We start from the raw sequence: 18,268 nt of genomic DNA, 5'->3' as shown, positions 1-18,268 counted from the left end.
TTCCAAATCACGTGTTTGGGAAATAATTATAATTATTACTCATAAATTTTATCTTTAATAGACCTACAATTGCTGAATTATAAGCTTTTTCTTTTGTGACCCACTTGGTGCAATAATCGTTACAATGTAAGAGTAATGCGTTATATGTGAGTTAAAATTTTATATTGGATGCGAGAATAGATGATGAGAAAAATATGAGTGAGATGATTCATAAATCAGCTATATTGAGGTTTTTGATGAAGATGTGATGTGAATCTCACTTTTGTGACTGATCTTAGCATAATGTGATTCCAAATATAACCGGCCAATAGAAATCAAATGAATGTTGACATGACTGAGAGAGCGCATGGCAGTGAGATGAGAACGGTGAGAGTTGTAGGTCTTGGTGGGGAGGATGAGAGAGATGAGGAATAGGAGAGATATAATAACAATGAGGGTGAAAGTCAAGCTATTTTGTTGCCGTCACCGGAAGAGGACCAGTGGCAATGGAGTAAATTAAGATGACGAAACCATGAAATAAAAACATAAATCGACTTGAAAATCACTTATTTAAATAAAAGAGAAGGGAAAAACAATTTAGGGAAGGAGAAAAATCGATGTGCACAAGTCTTAAACGACTATTATTTTGAGAAAGAGGTAGTACATTGAAAAGTTAAGTCTGATTATGATAGCATAATTTCTACATTTAGTTTTTTATCTTGTACTTTTTTTTTCCTTCATATCAATGGAATTTTCGAGGAGTGTTATTTGAATAACCAATTTGGTTGACAACTTATGTGACAACCATAATTTACAAAGAAAAATAAGGTATTTGCATGGAAACCAACACAATAGAGAGATAAAGTAAAAAATAATGTGAATTTGAGAGAGAAAGTTGTCATAAAAGTTGTCACCAAATGAATATTCAACCTATTGCTTTACTTCCTCCTTTTTGCGTCGCATCAAACTTACCATCCTCCCCACTCATAACCAATTTCAACGCAAGCTCTAAAGTCCCAACCACATCACTCATAGACATTCGTTGATTTCCATCACCATGCAAACAACTCAACACCATTTCACAATAACATTTCAAACACTCACTTGTTATAGAGTCCTTTATGAACGGGTCCACCATCTCTTCAACTATCACACCTTCATTGTAACATTTTTTGAACAAAGCAACCATGTTCACTTTTTCCTTATCCAAAGAATGATCCAAAGGTGGTCTCGCACACAACACCTCAAGAAGCACAACTCCGAATGAGTACACGTCAGACTTAAGAGTCAACTTGTTTCGTAGGTAGCACTCTGGATCCAAATATCCTATACTACCCTTCACCATAGTGCTGACATGAGTCATTGATATCCCTGTTGGTCCCACTTTTGATAAACCGAAATCAGAAACCTTAGCCACCCATTTTTCATCCAACAATATATTTGTACTCTTAACGTCACGGTGTATGATATTATGCTTCGCACCTTCATGAAGATAATGCAATCCCCTTGCTGCACATAATAGAATATTAAGTCTTTGATTCCACCTAAGAGGTTCGTTATCCGAACCATAGAGATGTTCACGGAGAGTGCCATGTTCCATAAAGTCATAAACAAGAATCATCTCTGCATCTTCATTGCAATATCCAATGAGGGAAACTAAGTGAATATGACGAAGCTGAGAGAGCAACTCGATTTCATTCATGAATTCATTTAGACCTTGTCGAGAACCCAATTTACGACGTTTTATCGCAACAGGTATGAGTCCATCAATGTAACCTTTGTACACGTTGCCGAATCCTCCAACCCCGATGATAAAAATATCTTCGAAGTTGTTTGTAGCGGCTCTTATTTCCACTATAGTAAAACATCGACACAAATGGGATGGTAAAATTGATGAACCTTCATTATTTATCTTCCAATGACTTTCTTTCATTTCAAATTGAGATTCAAATCTTCTTCTTCTAAGAAAAACTATTACTCCCATTATAAATGCTAGCAAGAGACATGATAATCCAACCAAAGCAAACATGACTATGGGTGATTTCTTCGACTTCGATCGTCGATTTGGAGATGATGGTATAATGTGTTTGATGGGATTCAAACCAGCGAGATTATTTTTATCACTTATTTTGAAAATCTCAATTCCATTCATTATGACATCACGGTAATTTGTGTAGATACTTTCTGGTTCTCGTTGAAGCTTAATTGAAAGGTTAACTCTTTCAATTTCAGAGCTTCCATTTTGAGAGTACATTTTCACAGCATAATCCTTATGAACAGGAATCATGTTACCACCACTCCAGTAAATCACATCAGCGTATTGTTCAGCCAAAATATCATTGATAAATATCTGAAAAACTCTATCACCTTTATTCTTGATAAGCAGATCAAACTCACAAAAATGTAACCTTACCATATAAGTAAAACTAGAATCAACTTTGAAATTCCAAGTTACATTATAATCCTCTGTCACATCCATTCCATAACTTCTTGCAGTAAAGTATACAGCTTCTGGTGCAGTGTAATTGGGAATGGTATTGTTTAAATAGTTTGGATGATCACTTCCATAAACAGTTGATACACTTTGTGGATATTCTTTTTCCAGGTAAAGAGGAAAATCACTGTCCCAATTACGAAACATACCTGTATCTTGGTTTGGTGGAACTTGATTTTGACCAACGTTGACTCTATATACCATTTCCAAAGCTTTGTCGTTATGAATTTGGTATTCCGTGTTGTCAAAGTCAAGTGATTTCAAAAGGTATTTTGGGTCATTAAGGTCCGTGTAATAGAGAAAAGAAGGCATAGACACAATTTCGATTCCGTTAATGAAAGCATAATAAGGATTTGAATGATTTATGTTGTTTGGAATGAAAGTTATGCTTAGCTTCTCATTTGGTTTGATTTGAATGCAATATTCTTTGGTGATTTTTTCCTTCTCATAATAAGGGCTGAAGTTTTTAAGAAGGGTAAGATTGTTGTTTACTTTGACAGAGAAAAGAGCATTGGAGGGATCAAAGTTTTGGTATGAAGTTGGGTAAAAATGAAGGCTAATAAAAACAGGGGTGTTAGTGATGCTAGAAAATGAGTATGTGAAATTTGAGAGAGAGATACGCGCGGTTGTGAGTGGAATATCGATATTGGAAAGGGAATTAGGTGATGATTTAAGAGATGGGTTTGTGGTTTTTGGTTCAATGAAGGTAAAGAGATTTGAGTTATCAATATTATCACCAACCCAAATTCGACTATCTAAGGCAGTAGTGTTTGTTGAGAAGCCACAATTGATGGCTAAATTGTAATCAGGGTTGTATGAGTTAGCAACTAGAGGGAACAAGAGCAAATAGAGAGATAGTAGGGTAATTTTAGTGTGAAATTTTTCGTTTATGGAGTTTGCCATAGTTATGTGAAAATAGAGTGAAGAAGAGTAGATTTTGTTTTTCTTGTTGAGTGTTAGGATGCTTGAAGTTGCATTTATTTATTGTTATATATACATTACATTAAGAAGTAGAAGGGAAATTTGTGTGAAACAACACTAGAGACTTGTCATGAAATAGACTACTTTGAAATGGTCATAATGATTTAGCAAACCAATTCCAAATAGATCTAGCATACCCACATTCAAACATAATGTGTTGACTCGTTTTCAGTAGCCTTAAGACACAAGCTGCAGATTAGCAGCCACATTCAATCTTGAAATTAATCTCAACCGATAATATGATTCGAATCTATTTGGTAAAAAATGTTGATTCCAGTCATGATTCATTATTTGAATCACCTAAGATTTTTCGTTTAATATGGGAACTATTACCACTTCTGATACTGAGGTCTCTGTACTTAAAAAAAAAGGGAAGTATCACGTAAATAATTGGTCTGGTATATGATGTAGTTTTTCAACTAAGGAAGATGCTTATTATTACAACACTGATAGTTCAAGGTCGAGATATTGATGACCAACAAATTAATGTAACCTGTGAAGTACAACAATTATTAGGAAATAATTGAATTAGAGCTGTAACTATGAGTGCCAGAAATGCTCTTAAGAGGGGAATGCATGTGATTGACACGGGAGCTCCTCTAAGTATTCTATCCAGGGGAGCAACCCTAGATGGAATTTTCATTATGCTTGGAGGACCTATTAATAATCTAGGTCTTGTAGATACTTGCACAACATCTCTTTTTCATAGATCCGCGCATGCCTTTATACATTTGGATACAAAATTATTCATTTACGAAATTAGAGTGCCCATCTATACTGGCATCACACTCCTATATAAACCAAAAAGTTGTGATTCGAATCAACCTAGTTAGCGATTCAAATCACCTTTGTATTTTTGGATCATGTTTCTTAATCAGAGAGTCATAATTTAAATCGACCACGTAATGTGACTCAAATCAACTTGATAAAAAGTGATTATTCGAATCCACCTAATAATGTGATTTAAATCATGCACATGATTTTTCAGATTTTTAATGCATAAGAATTGTATACTCATAACTCTGATTCATTCTCATGTTAATACTTGAACATTCATTTCTCTTTGAACTTTGTGTCATGCATATCGGTGACTGGTGCTATACCTTGTGTCATGCATCAACTTTATGGAAGGCCTTGCTTAGCTCATGCTTTAGTTCAAGCAAATGAAATCAAAGTTATCTAAATTCAAAAGACATACCACAAACAATTTGATGCAGAAAATATACAAGACACCAGGAAGAGCATATAATGAGATAAAATTTGGAGTTTGTGATTTTGCATTACGGGAAGTATTCTGGCTTACAGTGACCCTGCATAAGACACAGACATTGAAAAGTATTTTTTAGAAACAGAAGAACTTTGGAGAGTTGATGGTCTATTTTTGGGGAGAGATTAGGTTGATTGTTTTTTTTAGACGGGACAACTTTAAAGAAACAAGTCAATATTTTAAAAAATTAAAATAACATTATAAATGACAATACAATATTTCAATAGCATTGAATTTATAATCACACCCTTAATTTTTTTTTCCATCTCCACTTCGATGAGTAACGCATTTGTCTTTCAAGCAATTGATGTTGATTATATATGTTTGTCCAATTACTACTGCAAGAAAATGGCATATGCCAACGGAGGTTTATAGTGACGGATTTTAAATAGTAGGTATAGAAAAGCTATACCTATGGAGAAAAGTATTAGTCGTAGGTATAGTTAACCCAAAAATTAAAACAATCAAATACATTTGAAGTATATAAGGTCGCCCAGTGAAATGTTAACACCGCCAAAACACATCGATATGTTATGTCCACCTTTCCAACATTTCACAATGTGTTATTACTACTCATTAGTAAGTTTGTGCACTTATTTTTTAAACATTTGGTTGCAGCGTATAAAAAATTGACCATGTTTATCATCCATTTGTGTTACATTGATAAATATTAGTGTTCTCGTTGAAGGGTTTTGGTTATTTTTTATCATGACTATTGTGATGATTATATCTATTGAAATGTGAAAGTGATATATCATAGTTGTTGATTAATTTGCTTAATTAACTTGGAAAATGAGGATATTGTGAAAAGACTGATCGAAAAAACTCTATCTAAATTTCAAGTAAGTAAGACATTGAAACTAATATATTGGTTACTTGAAGTTGTTTCAACGACTGTCATTTTTGGAGTTAATATGAATATTTAGCTGGAGATTCATGTACACGACTATTTCTTATCTTTATTGTTCCTTTTATGGTGATCTATTCTGTTTATTTTCCATGTTGTTTGGGTTTGAAATGAATTGAACCCCTTTTCCCCTCACATGTCTTTTTGTTGCTCCGTTTTGTTTCTTTATGATTTGGCTATCTTAAATTCACGATTTTGGCAGTGTAATTTGACAGGCATTCAGGATGACATTATGTTTCCATAGTAGCTTTAGTTTGTTTGGAAGCCCAGGTAATTATATGCCAACTATATATATGGCTGCTTCATGATTTATCTATATGTCATTTTTTAGGGGTCTAGGGAGGAGAATTGTGGAAGTTGAGATGGAATTGAATTTGGCAAAAGAGGCAAAGGTTAAGGGCAGCGAATCGGCTCTTCGGCGGATCGATCGTAGGCTTATTGCCTTTTTTTTTTTTTTTGAACAAATCAAAATGAGATATATATTAAATAGCGGTGAATCGTCCCACACAAGGCATGAAAAGGAGAAACACCAGCAAATATTTACAAAGTCAAGGTGCTAGAAACAAAGCACCAACCAAACAAACAAAATAAATTATACAATAATGCCCATACAAGGGATCAGATGCTTCCACCAGTCATGGTAACTGTAACCGAAGGAAGCATGCCTTGATTTTAACCATAAGAACGAATTAAGCTTGACTTTTTCAATAAGCATAAAAGCAGTAGCAACCTTCTGTTGAAAGACACGGTTGTTTCTCTCCTTCCAGATAATCCGCACAGCAGCAAACCAAATGATCGTTAGGAATAAATGAGAGCACCTTGGCCTATCTGCCATTTTAATAAACTGTTGGAAATGATGTCGAAGGTCGCCTGGAGCACATATACCTACCAAAGCCGCAATGTTGTCCAAAGACCACTATAAATGTCGCAATTGAGAAATAGATGCAATGTCGTTTCTAAAACACCACACCCTGCTACACACGTCGATGCATCAATATGAAGAACACCCCGTTGTAACAAGTTGTCTCTAGTCGGAAGTCTGTTGCAAAGGAGTCGTCACACCTTTGAAGTTTGTTGCTTCTTCTTTTCTAAGGGCAACTACTTGTTGTTATTGGCATTTGTACTTGATTTTGAACCCAAATGAAAATAAATTCGATTATTATACTCATGTTGTTATTGTTAACTATTTTATAATTTGACATTCTTGTAAGACTTGACATATTCATTATGAATTATACTTTAAGTTTTATTTTATTGTTTCATAAATTATCTTATTTATTGTATTTAGTTTTTAATTAAATTAATTTTTGAAAATGTAATTTCAATTAAATAAGCATGGCTTAAATATGCAAACCGTCCCTGTAATTTGAGCTGATTTTGATTTTCGTCCCTGTAAAAAAAAAAAAATTTAATTACATCCCTGTAAAAAAAAATTTGTTTTAAAAACGTCCCTGACCCCACTTCGCTGGTGATGTGGCAACGTTTTTGGCCACGTGGCAGTTGCTGACTGTGCAACTTTTGCCACGTGGCGCTGACGTGTCATGCCACATAATTAATTTTTGTTTTTTTTTTCAAAATTCTAAAAATTCATTTTTTAAATTAAAAAATCCGAAAATAAATATAAAAATCATAAAAAAATTAAAAAATCGGAAAAAAAACTGAAAAATAATAAAAAATTTCTTCAAAATTCTGAAATTCATTTTTTTTAAATTTAAAAAATCTGAAAATAAATTTAAAAAACATAAAAAAAAAACTAAAAATTAAATTGACGAAAATTCATTTTTTTTTAATTCTGAAAATTAAATTATATTTTCAAAAGTTATAAATTTTGAGATTATATAATTTTTAATTTTATTTTTCAAAAATTTATTTGTAGATTTTGAAAACACTAATTTCCAATTTTTTTCTTCACATTTCAAAAAAAAAAAAATTGGAATTTTTTTTATGATTTTTTTATTTATTTTCAGTTTTTTTTTCAAATTTTTAAAAATTTGAAAGAAAAAAAAATCAGTTTTTAAAAAAAATAATGACGTGGACCGCCACGTGGCAAAAGTTGCACAGTCAGCAACTGCCACGTGGCCAAAACCTTGCCAAATCACCAATGAAGTGGGGCCAGAGACCTTTTTAAAACAAATTTTTTTTTTACAGGATGTAATTAAATTTTTTTTTTTTACAGGGACGAAAATCAAAATCCGCCCAAATTACAGGGACGGTTTGCATATTTAAGCCAATAAACATTAAGAATGTGATGTGAGTATATGGTTGTCGCTTAGTTACCGAATAGAGATGCAAGTAGTTTTTTTTTTTTTTTTTTAATAAACTCTATACCTAAGGCAAAAATCCGCAGGTAAAACCAAATTGTTTTGTCTTACGGTCAAATTTCCATCACTATAGGATATGCTGTCGGAAAGGATCCGTAGGTATAGGGAGATCATTGACCACAAAAATATAGGTATTTCATGCAATACCACGGCAAAATGACATTTACCCACGGTTTTTTAGCCGTCATTAAAGTCAAATTTCTTTTTGTACAAGGAAGATTACCACACAACTAGCCAGATTACCCATTCATATTGATGAACATTTATTTATATCTCAAAGTTCCAGTTTAGAATATTTAGGTAACAATTTCGGTGGATCGGTTTCATTCCTTAAAGAAGTATTTAATTGCAGTTGGATTTGACATATTTCCCTTTTAACAAAAATCAAGGTATAAAACAAGGTTGTTTGGACTCCGGTGGCAAGGAGCTCCTTCCAATGACGTATCTAGGAAATACATGGTTCGATTTTTAGGGGGAACAACGTTTAGCCATTACGCATGCTTCTACGCACGAGCTGGATTAGTCGTCCACCTTTGGTAGATCGAAAACCGATGTGAAAGGAAAAAGAAAAAAAAAATCAAGGTATAAAGCACAAAATAAAGTGGATGCTCGAGTGAAGACGAAGACTTGGTGAAGTCTTTGGAATGTTTTGGTATCCAGTAATGTTTAAAGAAATCACGGGAAAAACTCCAAAACCTCTTCTTTTCAATTGAAAAATATTTAAAAATAAATAAAATTTAAACAAATAAAAATTTGAAAAGTATTTGGACCAATTTTGTTAATTTGTGACCACATACAAGGCAAGACAACTAAGATATTTTTTTTTCTAATAAAGACAACTAAGATATTAGCATGTTTAATTTTTCTAGGAAAAATTCCAAATTACGTGTTTGGGAAAATGATTATTGCTCATAAACTTTATCTATAATAAACCAAAAATTGCTCAATTATAGCTTTATCTTTTGTGTCCCAGTTGGTGCAATAATGGTTAGGGAGTAATACTCTCATCTCATTTCTTGAATGTTATAGTATTATTTAGACAAGTATTTTAGTTGAGATCCTCTTCATTTACAATTTTATTCATTTTCTTTTTTTTCACAATTTTTTTAAAAAGAGTATACAATAGTTAATGATGGTGGAACTTATTTATTAAAAGCATTCATTATCTTTTCTTTTATGTCTATCTCTTTTCAAATTGCAGCCGCATTTCAGCAGCTGTGGAAAAGGTTGAAATTTATTTTGACGATGACAATCTTAATTTTTCTTTCTCAAATTGTTTTGTTACCATATTCAATAAAAACTTGATTTCTATTTGTTGTTGCTATCTTGTGCAAATTGTTTTTGTTACCATATTGATAAGTGCTCAAAATGATCTAATTCATGTGTTAGTTTAGGCATGTTTGATGATTTGTTTTACAAAATGATCTTTGTGATCGTTTAAATGTTTTGAAAATCGATATTTAAACGATCCCTTAGAACTAACGATATCATTTGGACACATATGGTATTGTTGAGTGATTGTGATAATATCGTTTAAAAAGTTAGAATCCGTTATTTGATCGAGAGATTGCAGCTATTACGCTTGGTTGATGTCTTTGACCCCAAGCGAAATAGTCCTATCTCTTCTCATTTTACTTTTCTATCGAATAGGAAAATAGTTTTACACAAACAAACAATTTATACCCAAGCACTTAATGTGATAAATACTGTGAAAATACTTATGAAATATGCAAACGATTCTATTATACTTACGTGTAAATAGTTTTTATACATGTAAAAATCTTACACCAAAATGGCACCAGTCAGATTTACCATTCATACCATTTAACATTTATTTATATGATGTTAGCTTGAGACCTTGAAATATTACTTCTCTTAAAATTTCAGGTTCGATTATCTTCGGTGTCAATTTTCATTGATTAGTTTGGTTTCATAATAGAAACATTTATTTGTAGTTGGATTTGACATATTTCCCTGTTAACCAAAAATCACGGTGTAAGAAACAATATAAAGTTGTTGCTCGAGTGAAGACGAAGACTTGGTGAAGTCTTTGGAATATTTTGGTATCAAAGATATTTTAAACAGTCACGGAGAAAGCACCAAAACGTCTTATTTTAAATAGAAAAGTATTTGGCCCATTTTTTGTTTAATTTGTAACCACATACAGGGCAGGACAACGAAGATATTAGCATGTTTAATTTTTCCAAGAAAAATTCCAAATCACGTGTTCTGGAAAATAATTATTGCTCATAAATTTTATCTTTAATATACGAAAAATTATAAGCTTTTTCTTTTGTGTCCCACTTGATGCAATAATCATTATGATGCAACAGTAATGTGCTATATGTGAGTTAAAGTTTCATATTACATGCAAGAATAGATGATGAGAAAAATATTAGTGAGATGACCCATAAATCAACTATATTAAGGTCTTTGATGAATATGTGATGTGAGTCGCGCTTTTGACTGATCTTAGCAAAATGTGATTCCAAATATAATCGGCCAATAGAAATCAAATGAATGTTGAGATGGTTGCGTAAAGGAAATTGAATGAGCGAGAAGAGTGCAAATCATGTTGTTAATAGTGTGTATCTTACGTTCCGCTTCGCCATTTTAAGATGATGTGTGAGGGCAAGAGAAACGAAAAATAAGACAAGTATCAACACAATATTTATGAAATAGTGAATTATTATATTCATGCCCATTATCACATCGAAAACATTTAACAATTTGAGAAAATTGTGTATGAATTTGATTGGAAAGTGAAATTAACATTTCAAAAACTTAAGACTCCTTGCTTACAGGAAATGTCCACAAAAAATCAGAATAATCATCCAAGAATAAAATATAATACCAATGACCAGAGGAGCTTAAAACTGGCGATATCCATAAATCACAACTGACATTAAAGTAACATTTTTGGATGAATTAAAAAGGCAACTTAACATGTTTGCCAAATACACAAGAATTAGAAATAGTCTTAGTACTCAATTGTTCGCTACTAATGAATTTATTTTTATGAAGAGACTGCAAAATAGAAGAACTAGGATGACCAAGGCGTCTGTCCCAGAGATTGGAAACAAGACCAACAAAGTGAGAGGGAGAGGTGATCGGATAGAGATCGCCGAGGCTATTACATCTCATGAGAGAAATCACCCTCTAAAAGTCAAATATCGAGAAACCAAATTGGTCAAAAGATCATAGAAACATTATTGTCAGTTGTGAGTTGTTGCACATAAATCAAATTTTTAATAATTTGTGGTGTGTGTAAAACATTGTTAAGGTTTAAGGGTTTGTGTTTGTGAGATGTAAGTAAAGTTGTGTGACCAGACCCTTGAATTGGAATACCTTGTCCACTACCAACAATTAGTTTCTAATTTAAATGACTCCAATTAGAATAAAATTGTAGATTACATTGTGATGTTGTTGTATGGGACGAAGCTCTAGTGTCTATGTACCATGTGTTATCTAGAGGAGTGAGGGACATGGTATGCATAGCAGCTGCAATGTCAGTGGGTGCTAGTGAAGCCGTGACAATGTGAGCCTGAAGGCGCTGGCCTAGAATGTATGGCTGCCTCGAAGGACCGATGGGTTGAGTCTACTGAGTTGTAGGATAAGGGCAAGGATGCACACTCTAAGGAGGTGGGGACCAACCCCAAGGAGACCAAGGTGGATACTGCTGTAGCCGGATCAAGATCGATTGTTCTGACGACGGTTTGAGCGCTGCTGAGAGGAGTCATCATAGTCCCTTTGAGCTGCAGTGTGCAAGGCAATGTGAGAACTAGTGTTGTGCATTTTGCCAAACCGGATTCCTCCAAGGTAAGCATGGATCACGCCTGAAAGAATGATGGCAGTGGATTGCTTTGGTGGATTAAGGTGGCAACCCCGCGGTACGGCTCAGAAAGACCTGACACCAGTTGAAGGACCAGATAGTGACTGCTGATAGGTGCTCCAACATTTTTCAAATGATCAGAAAGTTGCCTGAGACACTAACAATAGGCAGAAACATTAGGAAAATCCTCCATGCGAGTGGATGAGAAATCTTGCTCAAGAGAAACTGCACATTAGTTTTGATTATCCTCAAAGATATCAGCCAAGCATTTCCAGCAGCCATGGCAGTGGGTCCTTTTTCCATAATGGTGGTAAGGAGATGAAAAGAGATGTTGGAATAAATCCATTGAATAACCGTTGAATCAAGATTTTTCCACATTTCAAAACTAGCGTCAGCGGAACCAGGCTTATCTTTTCCAGGTTGAGGAATGATGTGGTCGATAACATTGTGGCCACGAGCATGAATTTCAAACAATTCAGCCCACATGGCGTAGTGATCCTTCTCCATTTCTAGCACAAAGGGGGAATGCTATTTATTACATTGGTCACGGCAAGGGCCGGATGAAAATTGGGTTTCGCCGAATTGGAGGTCGCTGCAGCGGTGGAGGACACGGAAATGGACGACGACATGGCAAGGGAGGAAGACATGGTGTGACAGCAGTGGGCGACGCAAGAGAGTGGCGCGGCACAAAAGAAAGCTGCTAGTTGGTGCGGTTAAGGAATATGCTTGAGCGGAAGTGGGCAGCTCAAGGGAGTAGGAAGCGGCGGCCTTGGGTGAAGAAAGTGGTGGAGACTGTAAGGAAGAAAGGGGTAGGTTACTGGAATTAAACTCGTGATACCATAAAGGAAATCAATTTTGTGCCTTTCATTGATAATGATCAAGAGTATATATAGTTACAATAGGTAGATTCAAACCTAGGAGAGTAATTACAAAATAATAACCAACATAATTACATAAGTTAAACACTCTATCACTGAAAGAGCGCATGACAATGAGATGAGAACGGAGAGAGTCGTAGATCTTGGTAGGGAGGACAAGAGAGATCAGGGATAGGTGAGAGATGAGAATGATGAAGGTGAAGGTGAAGGTGAAGGTCAAGCTATTTCGTCACCGTCACCAGAAGAGGACTGGTGGCGATGGAGGCAAGGCGGAAGAGAGAAGTCTGTTACGGCTTTTTGGATGAATTTAACTGTTATTTTCTTTTTTCTCGTGTCAGATTTGTGTGTAGGGGTCAAAGGATGTATGCCACCTAAGATTATGCGTGTATATTAGGACTACCACTAGAGGAATGTTGTCAAGCAACTCACATACTCTAGAACACTTTTTTGACACACCAATAATATTTTGACATATCATGATGAGTCTGATACATTCGTTCTTTAAGCTATTGAGGTTGATTATGTCTGGTGTAATTACTAAAACACATGTAACGGAAGATTACCACACAACTAGTTTTTTTTGGTTACAACCACACAACTAGTTAGCTATATTATTGTTCTCTTTTCAAAGTTTTAAATTCAATTATTTTCAATGTCAATTTTTATGAGTTAATTTAGTTTTTTAAAAAATAATATTTATCTGTGGTTGGATTTGACATATTTCCTTGTTAACCAAATATCACGGTGTAAAGAACAATATAAAGTGGATGCCCGAGTGAATACGAAGACTTGGTGAAGTCTTTGGAATATTTTGCCATCTAAGATATTTAAAATAGTCACAGAGAAAGCTCCAAAACGTCTTCTTTGAAATAAAAAAAATAAAATAAAATAAAAAAAACAAACCATTTTTGTTAATTTGTGACCACATAATACGGGGCAAGACAACTAAGATATTGCATTCCCCTAAAAAAAAACTAAGATATTAACATGTTTATTTTTCTAAGAAAAATTCCAAATCCAATGTTTGGGAAAATAATTATTGCTCATAAATTTTATCTATAATAGACCTAAAATTGCTAAATTAGAAGTTTTTTTTTCTTGTCCCACTTGGTGCAATAATTGTTAAGGACTACTCCGTTCGTCCCAAACTATATTATCACCGTTCATAATTATAAAACCTTTTTGAGAATTTTTTTGTCCCTTTTTAAACACCTCTTTGTTATTTATCCAACTACATTAATTATTTCTTTACGTGTATAACTCTATTTACTATACATATATTTTTTCAATCAACAATAAATAGCGTTAGAATTTATTCACATTCACCTCACAACCCGGGATTACTTCCATCCCCCTTGCCCTTCCAACAGATTTTTGACTAATAATCAAATTCTTATTACAACCTTGTCCTAGATTTCGTTGTCTCCACCTAAAGGACTTTCTAATCTCAAAACAAAGATATGCAATAAGTAGTTTAGGGAATAAGTATGGATATAATTGAAATAGTATATATATGAAAAATTGGACATGCATGCGATAGTAGTTTAGGGAATGACAACTTTAGTTTTTATATTAAGTTTAAGTAATCCTCACATAATTGGTTTGTAAAGTATGATTTTCACTTCTTATAACATATATTTAGACATTATCATATGTAACAACCAATTTCAAATGATACAATTACATACTATATGTTTTTTTTGGTGATCACACACAATATTATTTTGCCTATTATATATATTTTTAGGTTAATAGTGTTTTTCACCCCTGTAATATAGGCTATTTTCGGTTTTCGCCTTTATAAAATTTTCGGTTTGATTTCTGTCCTTGTAATTTTTTTTTTTTTCCGGAATATCCCCCTCCTCCCTCCAACTCAGCAAATCAGCCTATGTGGCGCTGACAAGGAATTTATTTTTCTTTTTTCTTTTTTTTTTTTCACTTGCCACGTGTATAATTCGTTTTTTTTTTTTAAAAAAATTGTGAAATTTTAATTTCGTTTTTTAATTTTAATTTTAAAAAACTCAATTTTTGTTTTAATTGTTTTATTTTTTAAAATATTTGAAAATTAATTTTCAAAAAAAAAAAAAAAATATTCGGATTTTTTTCCAAAAATTTAGAAATATTAAAAATATGATTTTTTAGAATTTTTTAAAATTTTAGAAAATGATTTTATAAAAATCTAGAATAAAATCTGAATTTTTAAAAAAAATTGTATCCAGATTAATAAAAAAAATATATTTTCCATAAAAAAAAAAAAATATGACTTTTTTAAAAAAATTTCGAATTTGTTTCTTCTAATTTAACTTTTTTTTTATTTTGAAAATTAAATTTCAGAATCTTTAAAAAAAATTCATTTCGAAAAAAAATCGAATATTTTTTCTGATTTTTTTAATATTTGAATTTTTTCTTTTTCGATTTTTAAATTTTTTGGAAAAAAATCTGAATATTTTTTTTATTTTTGAAAATTAATTTTCAAATATTTTAAAAAATAAAATCTGATGTAGATAATTAAAAAAAAATTGAGTTTTTTAAAATTAAAAATTAAAAAACGAAATTAAAATTTCACAATTTTAAAAAAAAAACGAATTATACACGTGGCAAGTGAAAAAAAAAAAGAAAAATAAATTCCATGTCAGCGCCACATAGGCTGATTTGCTGAGTTGGAGGGAGTAGGGGGGTATTCCGGAAAAAAAAAATTTTACAAGGACAGAAATCAAATCGAAAATTTTATAAGGGCGAAAAGCGGAAATGGCCTATATTACAGGGGTGAAAAACACTATTAACCCTATATTTTTTAATAAAATATACATTTGGAAATTTTAGAATGAGTGAGAATTATCTATCGTGCTCTTGGATTCCCAATCTCAGAAAACACCGTTGCAGAAAACAAAGGTTGATCTTCAGTGCTGGCTGAATTGGTGCTTACTTTGCTTGTTTGAGTCTCATAATCATCACTGCTACTAGTGAAACGAATATCACTTCCATCTTCACTTATAAACTGCGACACTTGTTGTCTTTTCTCACTTTTTTCCTTTTCATTATTCCAACCAAACTTAGTATCCTCCTCACTTATCTCCAACTGCAATGCAAACTCTAAAGCTCCAACAACATCACTCATCGACATCCGTTGATTTCCATCATCATGCAAACAACTCAACACCATTTGGCAATAACTTTTTAGACATTCAGCCGTTATAGAATCCTTTATGAACGGGTCCACCATCTCTTCGATGATCACACCTTCATTGTAACATCTTTGGAACCAAAAGACTAAACTCGCTTTTTTCTTTTCCAAAGAACGAACCAAAGGTGGTCTCGCACACAATACCTCAAGAAGCACAACACCAAAAGAGTACACGTCGGACTTTAGGGTCAACCTTTGACGAAGGTAGTATTCGGGATCTAAATACCCGAGACTACCCTTCACCTTAGTGCTGACGTGGGTCATCGACATTCCTGTTGGTCCCACTTTTGATAACCCGAAATCAGAAACCTTAGCCACCCATTTATCATCTAACAATATGTTGGTACTCTTCACATCACGGTGTATGATATTGTGCTTCGCACCTGCATGAAGATAATGTAGGCCTCTTGCTGCCCCCAATAGAATCTCGAGTCTCTTCTTCCAAGTAAGAGGTTCGTTATCCGAACCATAGAGATATTCACGAAGAGTGCCACGTTCCATGAAGTCGTAAACGAGAATCATCTCTGCACCTTCGTTGCAATATCCAATGAGAGAAACCAAGTGAATGTGACGAAGTTGAGAGAGCAACTCGATTTCATTCATGAACTCGTTTACACCTTGTTGAGAACCCGGTTTCAAACGTTTTATTGCTACAGGTGTACCTTCATCGATGTAACCTTTGAACACGTTACCAAACCCTCCAACTCCAATGATAAAAATATCTTCGAAGTTGTTTGTAGCGGCTCTTATCTCCGCTATTGTAAAATAGCGGCACAAATGGGATGGTAAAGTTGACGAACCTTCTTTTCTTGTCCTCCATGAACTTTCTTCCATTTCAATATGAGATTCAAGTCTTCTTCTCCTTCTAGCATAAACTATGATTCCCACAACAACAAATGCTAGCAAGAGACATGAAACTACAACAACAAGGATAACTGTTGTTGATTTCTTCTGTTGTTTAGTTGGTAAAACATTTTCCTTGGAAGATATATTAAGTTTTGGATTTGATCCAAAGAGATTATCATTTTTATCATTTATTTTCAAAATCTCGATGCCATTCAATGTGACATCACCGTATCTTGTGAAGATACGTCCTGGTGCTCGTTGTAGCTTGATTGAAAGATTAAGTCTTTCAATTTGAGAGCTTCCTTCTTGAGAGTGCATAGACACAGCATAATCTTTATGAACAGGAACCATAGGAGTAGTACTCCAAGAAATCACATCAGCGTTTATCTCCGCCAAAGTATTAGCTATGAATATTTGAAAGACTCTATCACCTATATTTTTGATATGCTGATCAAACTCACAAAAATGCAACCTTACCATATAAGTAAAACCAACATCAACTTCGAAATTCCAAGTTACATTGAAATCCTCTGTCTCATCCAATCCACGACTTCTTGCAGTTAAGTACACAGCTTCTGGTGCAGTGTAATTTTGAATGGTGTTGTTTTCATAGTTAAGATGATGTTTAAAATCACTTGATATGCTTTGTGGATATTGTTTCTCCAAGTAACGAGGAAAATCATTGTCCCAGTTACGAAACATACCAGTATCTTGGTTTGGTGGAACTTGATTGCCACCCACATTGACTCTATAAACCGTCTCTAACGCTTTGTCGTTAAGAACTTGGTAGTCCCTGTTGTCTAAGTCAAGTGATATCAAATGATATTTTGGGTCACTGAGGTTTGTGTAATAGAGAAAAGAAGGCATTGACACAACTTCTATTCCGTTAATGAAAGCATAATAAGGATTTGACTGGTTTATGTTGCTGGGAATGAAAGTTATGTTTAACTTCTCATTTGGTTTGGTTTGAATGCAATATTCTTTGGTGATTTTTTCGTCATCATGATAGAACCAAAGAGAAGGGTTGAAGTTTTTAAGAAGGGTAACGTTGTTGTTTACTTTAACAGAGAAAAGTGCATTTGAAAGGGAATTAGAAGGTTCAAAGTTTCGGTACGAAGTCGGGTAAAAATGAAGGCGAAGAAAAACAGGGGAAGTAGTGATGCTAGGAAAAGAGTATGTGAAATTTGAGAGAGAGACACGTGCGGTTGTGAATGGAATTTGGATATTTGAGAGGGTGTTAGGTGGTATTGTAAGAGATGTGTTTGTGGTTTTTGGTTCATTGAAGGAAAAGAGTTTTGTGTTATCATTATTATCACCAACCCATATTCGTTTGTCGAAGGTAGTGTCTGATGAGGAGCCACAATTGATGGCTAAATTGTAAATAGGGTCGTATGAGGTAGCAACTAGAGGGAACAATAGCAAAATGAGAGATAGCAGGATGATTTTAGTGTGAAATTTTTTGTTTCTGGAGTTTGCCATAGTTCTCTGATAAGAGAGTGAAGAGTAGATTTTGTTTTACTTGTTGAGGTTTGGGATCCCAGAACTTGCATTTATTGATTGATTGAGAGCTAGGAACGGA

General features: G+C 33.7%; 2 protein-coding genes across 2 annotated transcripts; both read right to left on the bottom strand.

Moving 5' to 3' along the window:
- Positions 1–599: 599 nt before the first annotated feature.
- On the bottom strand, positions 600–3,403 carry LOC25497568 (receptor-like protein kinase FERONIA). The gene has a single exon (XM_024770174.2). It carries the CDS (start codon positions 3,374–3,376, stop codon positions 905–907), a length of 2,472 nt encoding a protein of 823 aa, XP_024625942.1. The 5' UTR covers positions 3,377–3,403; the 3' UTR covers positions 600–904.
- A 10,853-nt stretch (positions 3,404–14,256) lies between these two features.
- Positions 14,257–18,212, bottom strand: LOC25497566 (receptor-like protein kinase FERONIA). Its single transcript, XM_013592180.3, has 2 exons — positions 15,451–18,212; positions 14,257–14,400 (listed from the first exon to the last, which is right to left on the bottom strand). Exon 1 carries the CDS (start codon positions 18,166–18,168, stop codon positions 15,499–15,501), a length of 2,670 nt encoding a protein of 889 aa, XP_013447634.1. The 5' UTR covers positions 18,169–18,212; the 3' UTR covers positions 14,257–14,400; positions 15,451–15,498.
- Positions 18,213–18,268: the final 56 nt, after the last annotated feature.

Source organism: Medicago truncatula, chromosome 7 (assembly GCF_003473485.1).
Source record: "Medicago truncatula cultivar Jemalong A17 chromosome 7, MtrunA17r5.0-ANR, whole genome shotgun sequence".
NCBI lineage: Eukaryota > Viridiplantae > Streptophyta > Magnoliopsida > Fabales > Fabaceae > Medicago > Medicago truncatula.
The sequence above is the reverse complement of the archived record's forward strand: the minus strand, read 5'-3'. Positions and strand labels throughout refer to the sequence as shown.

Bases quoted from the DNA above. Each gene is read 5' to 3' on its own strand.
- LOC25497568 (XM_024770174.2), bottom strand. From the start codon at position 3,376: ATGGCAAACTCCATAAACGAAAAATTTCACACTAAAATTACCCTACTA.
- LOC25497566 (XM_013592180.3), bottom strand. From the start codon at position 18,168: ATGGCAAACTCCAGAAACAAAAAATTTCACACTAAAATCATCCTGCTA.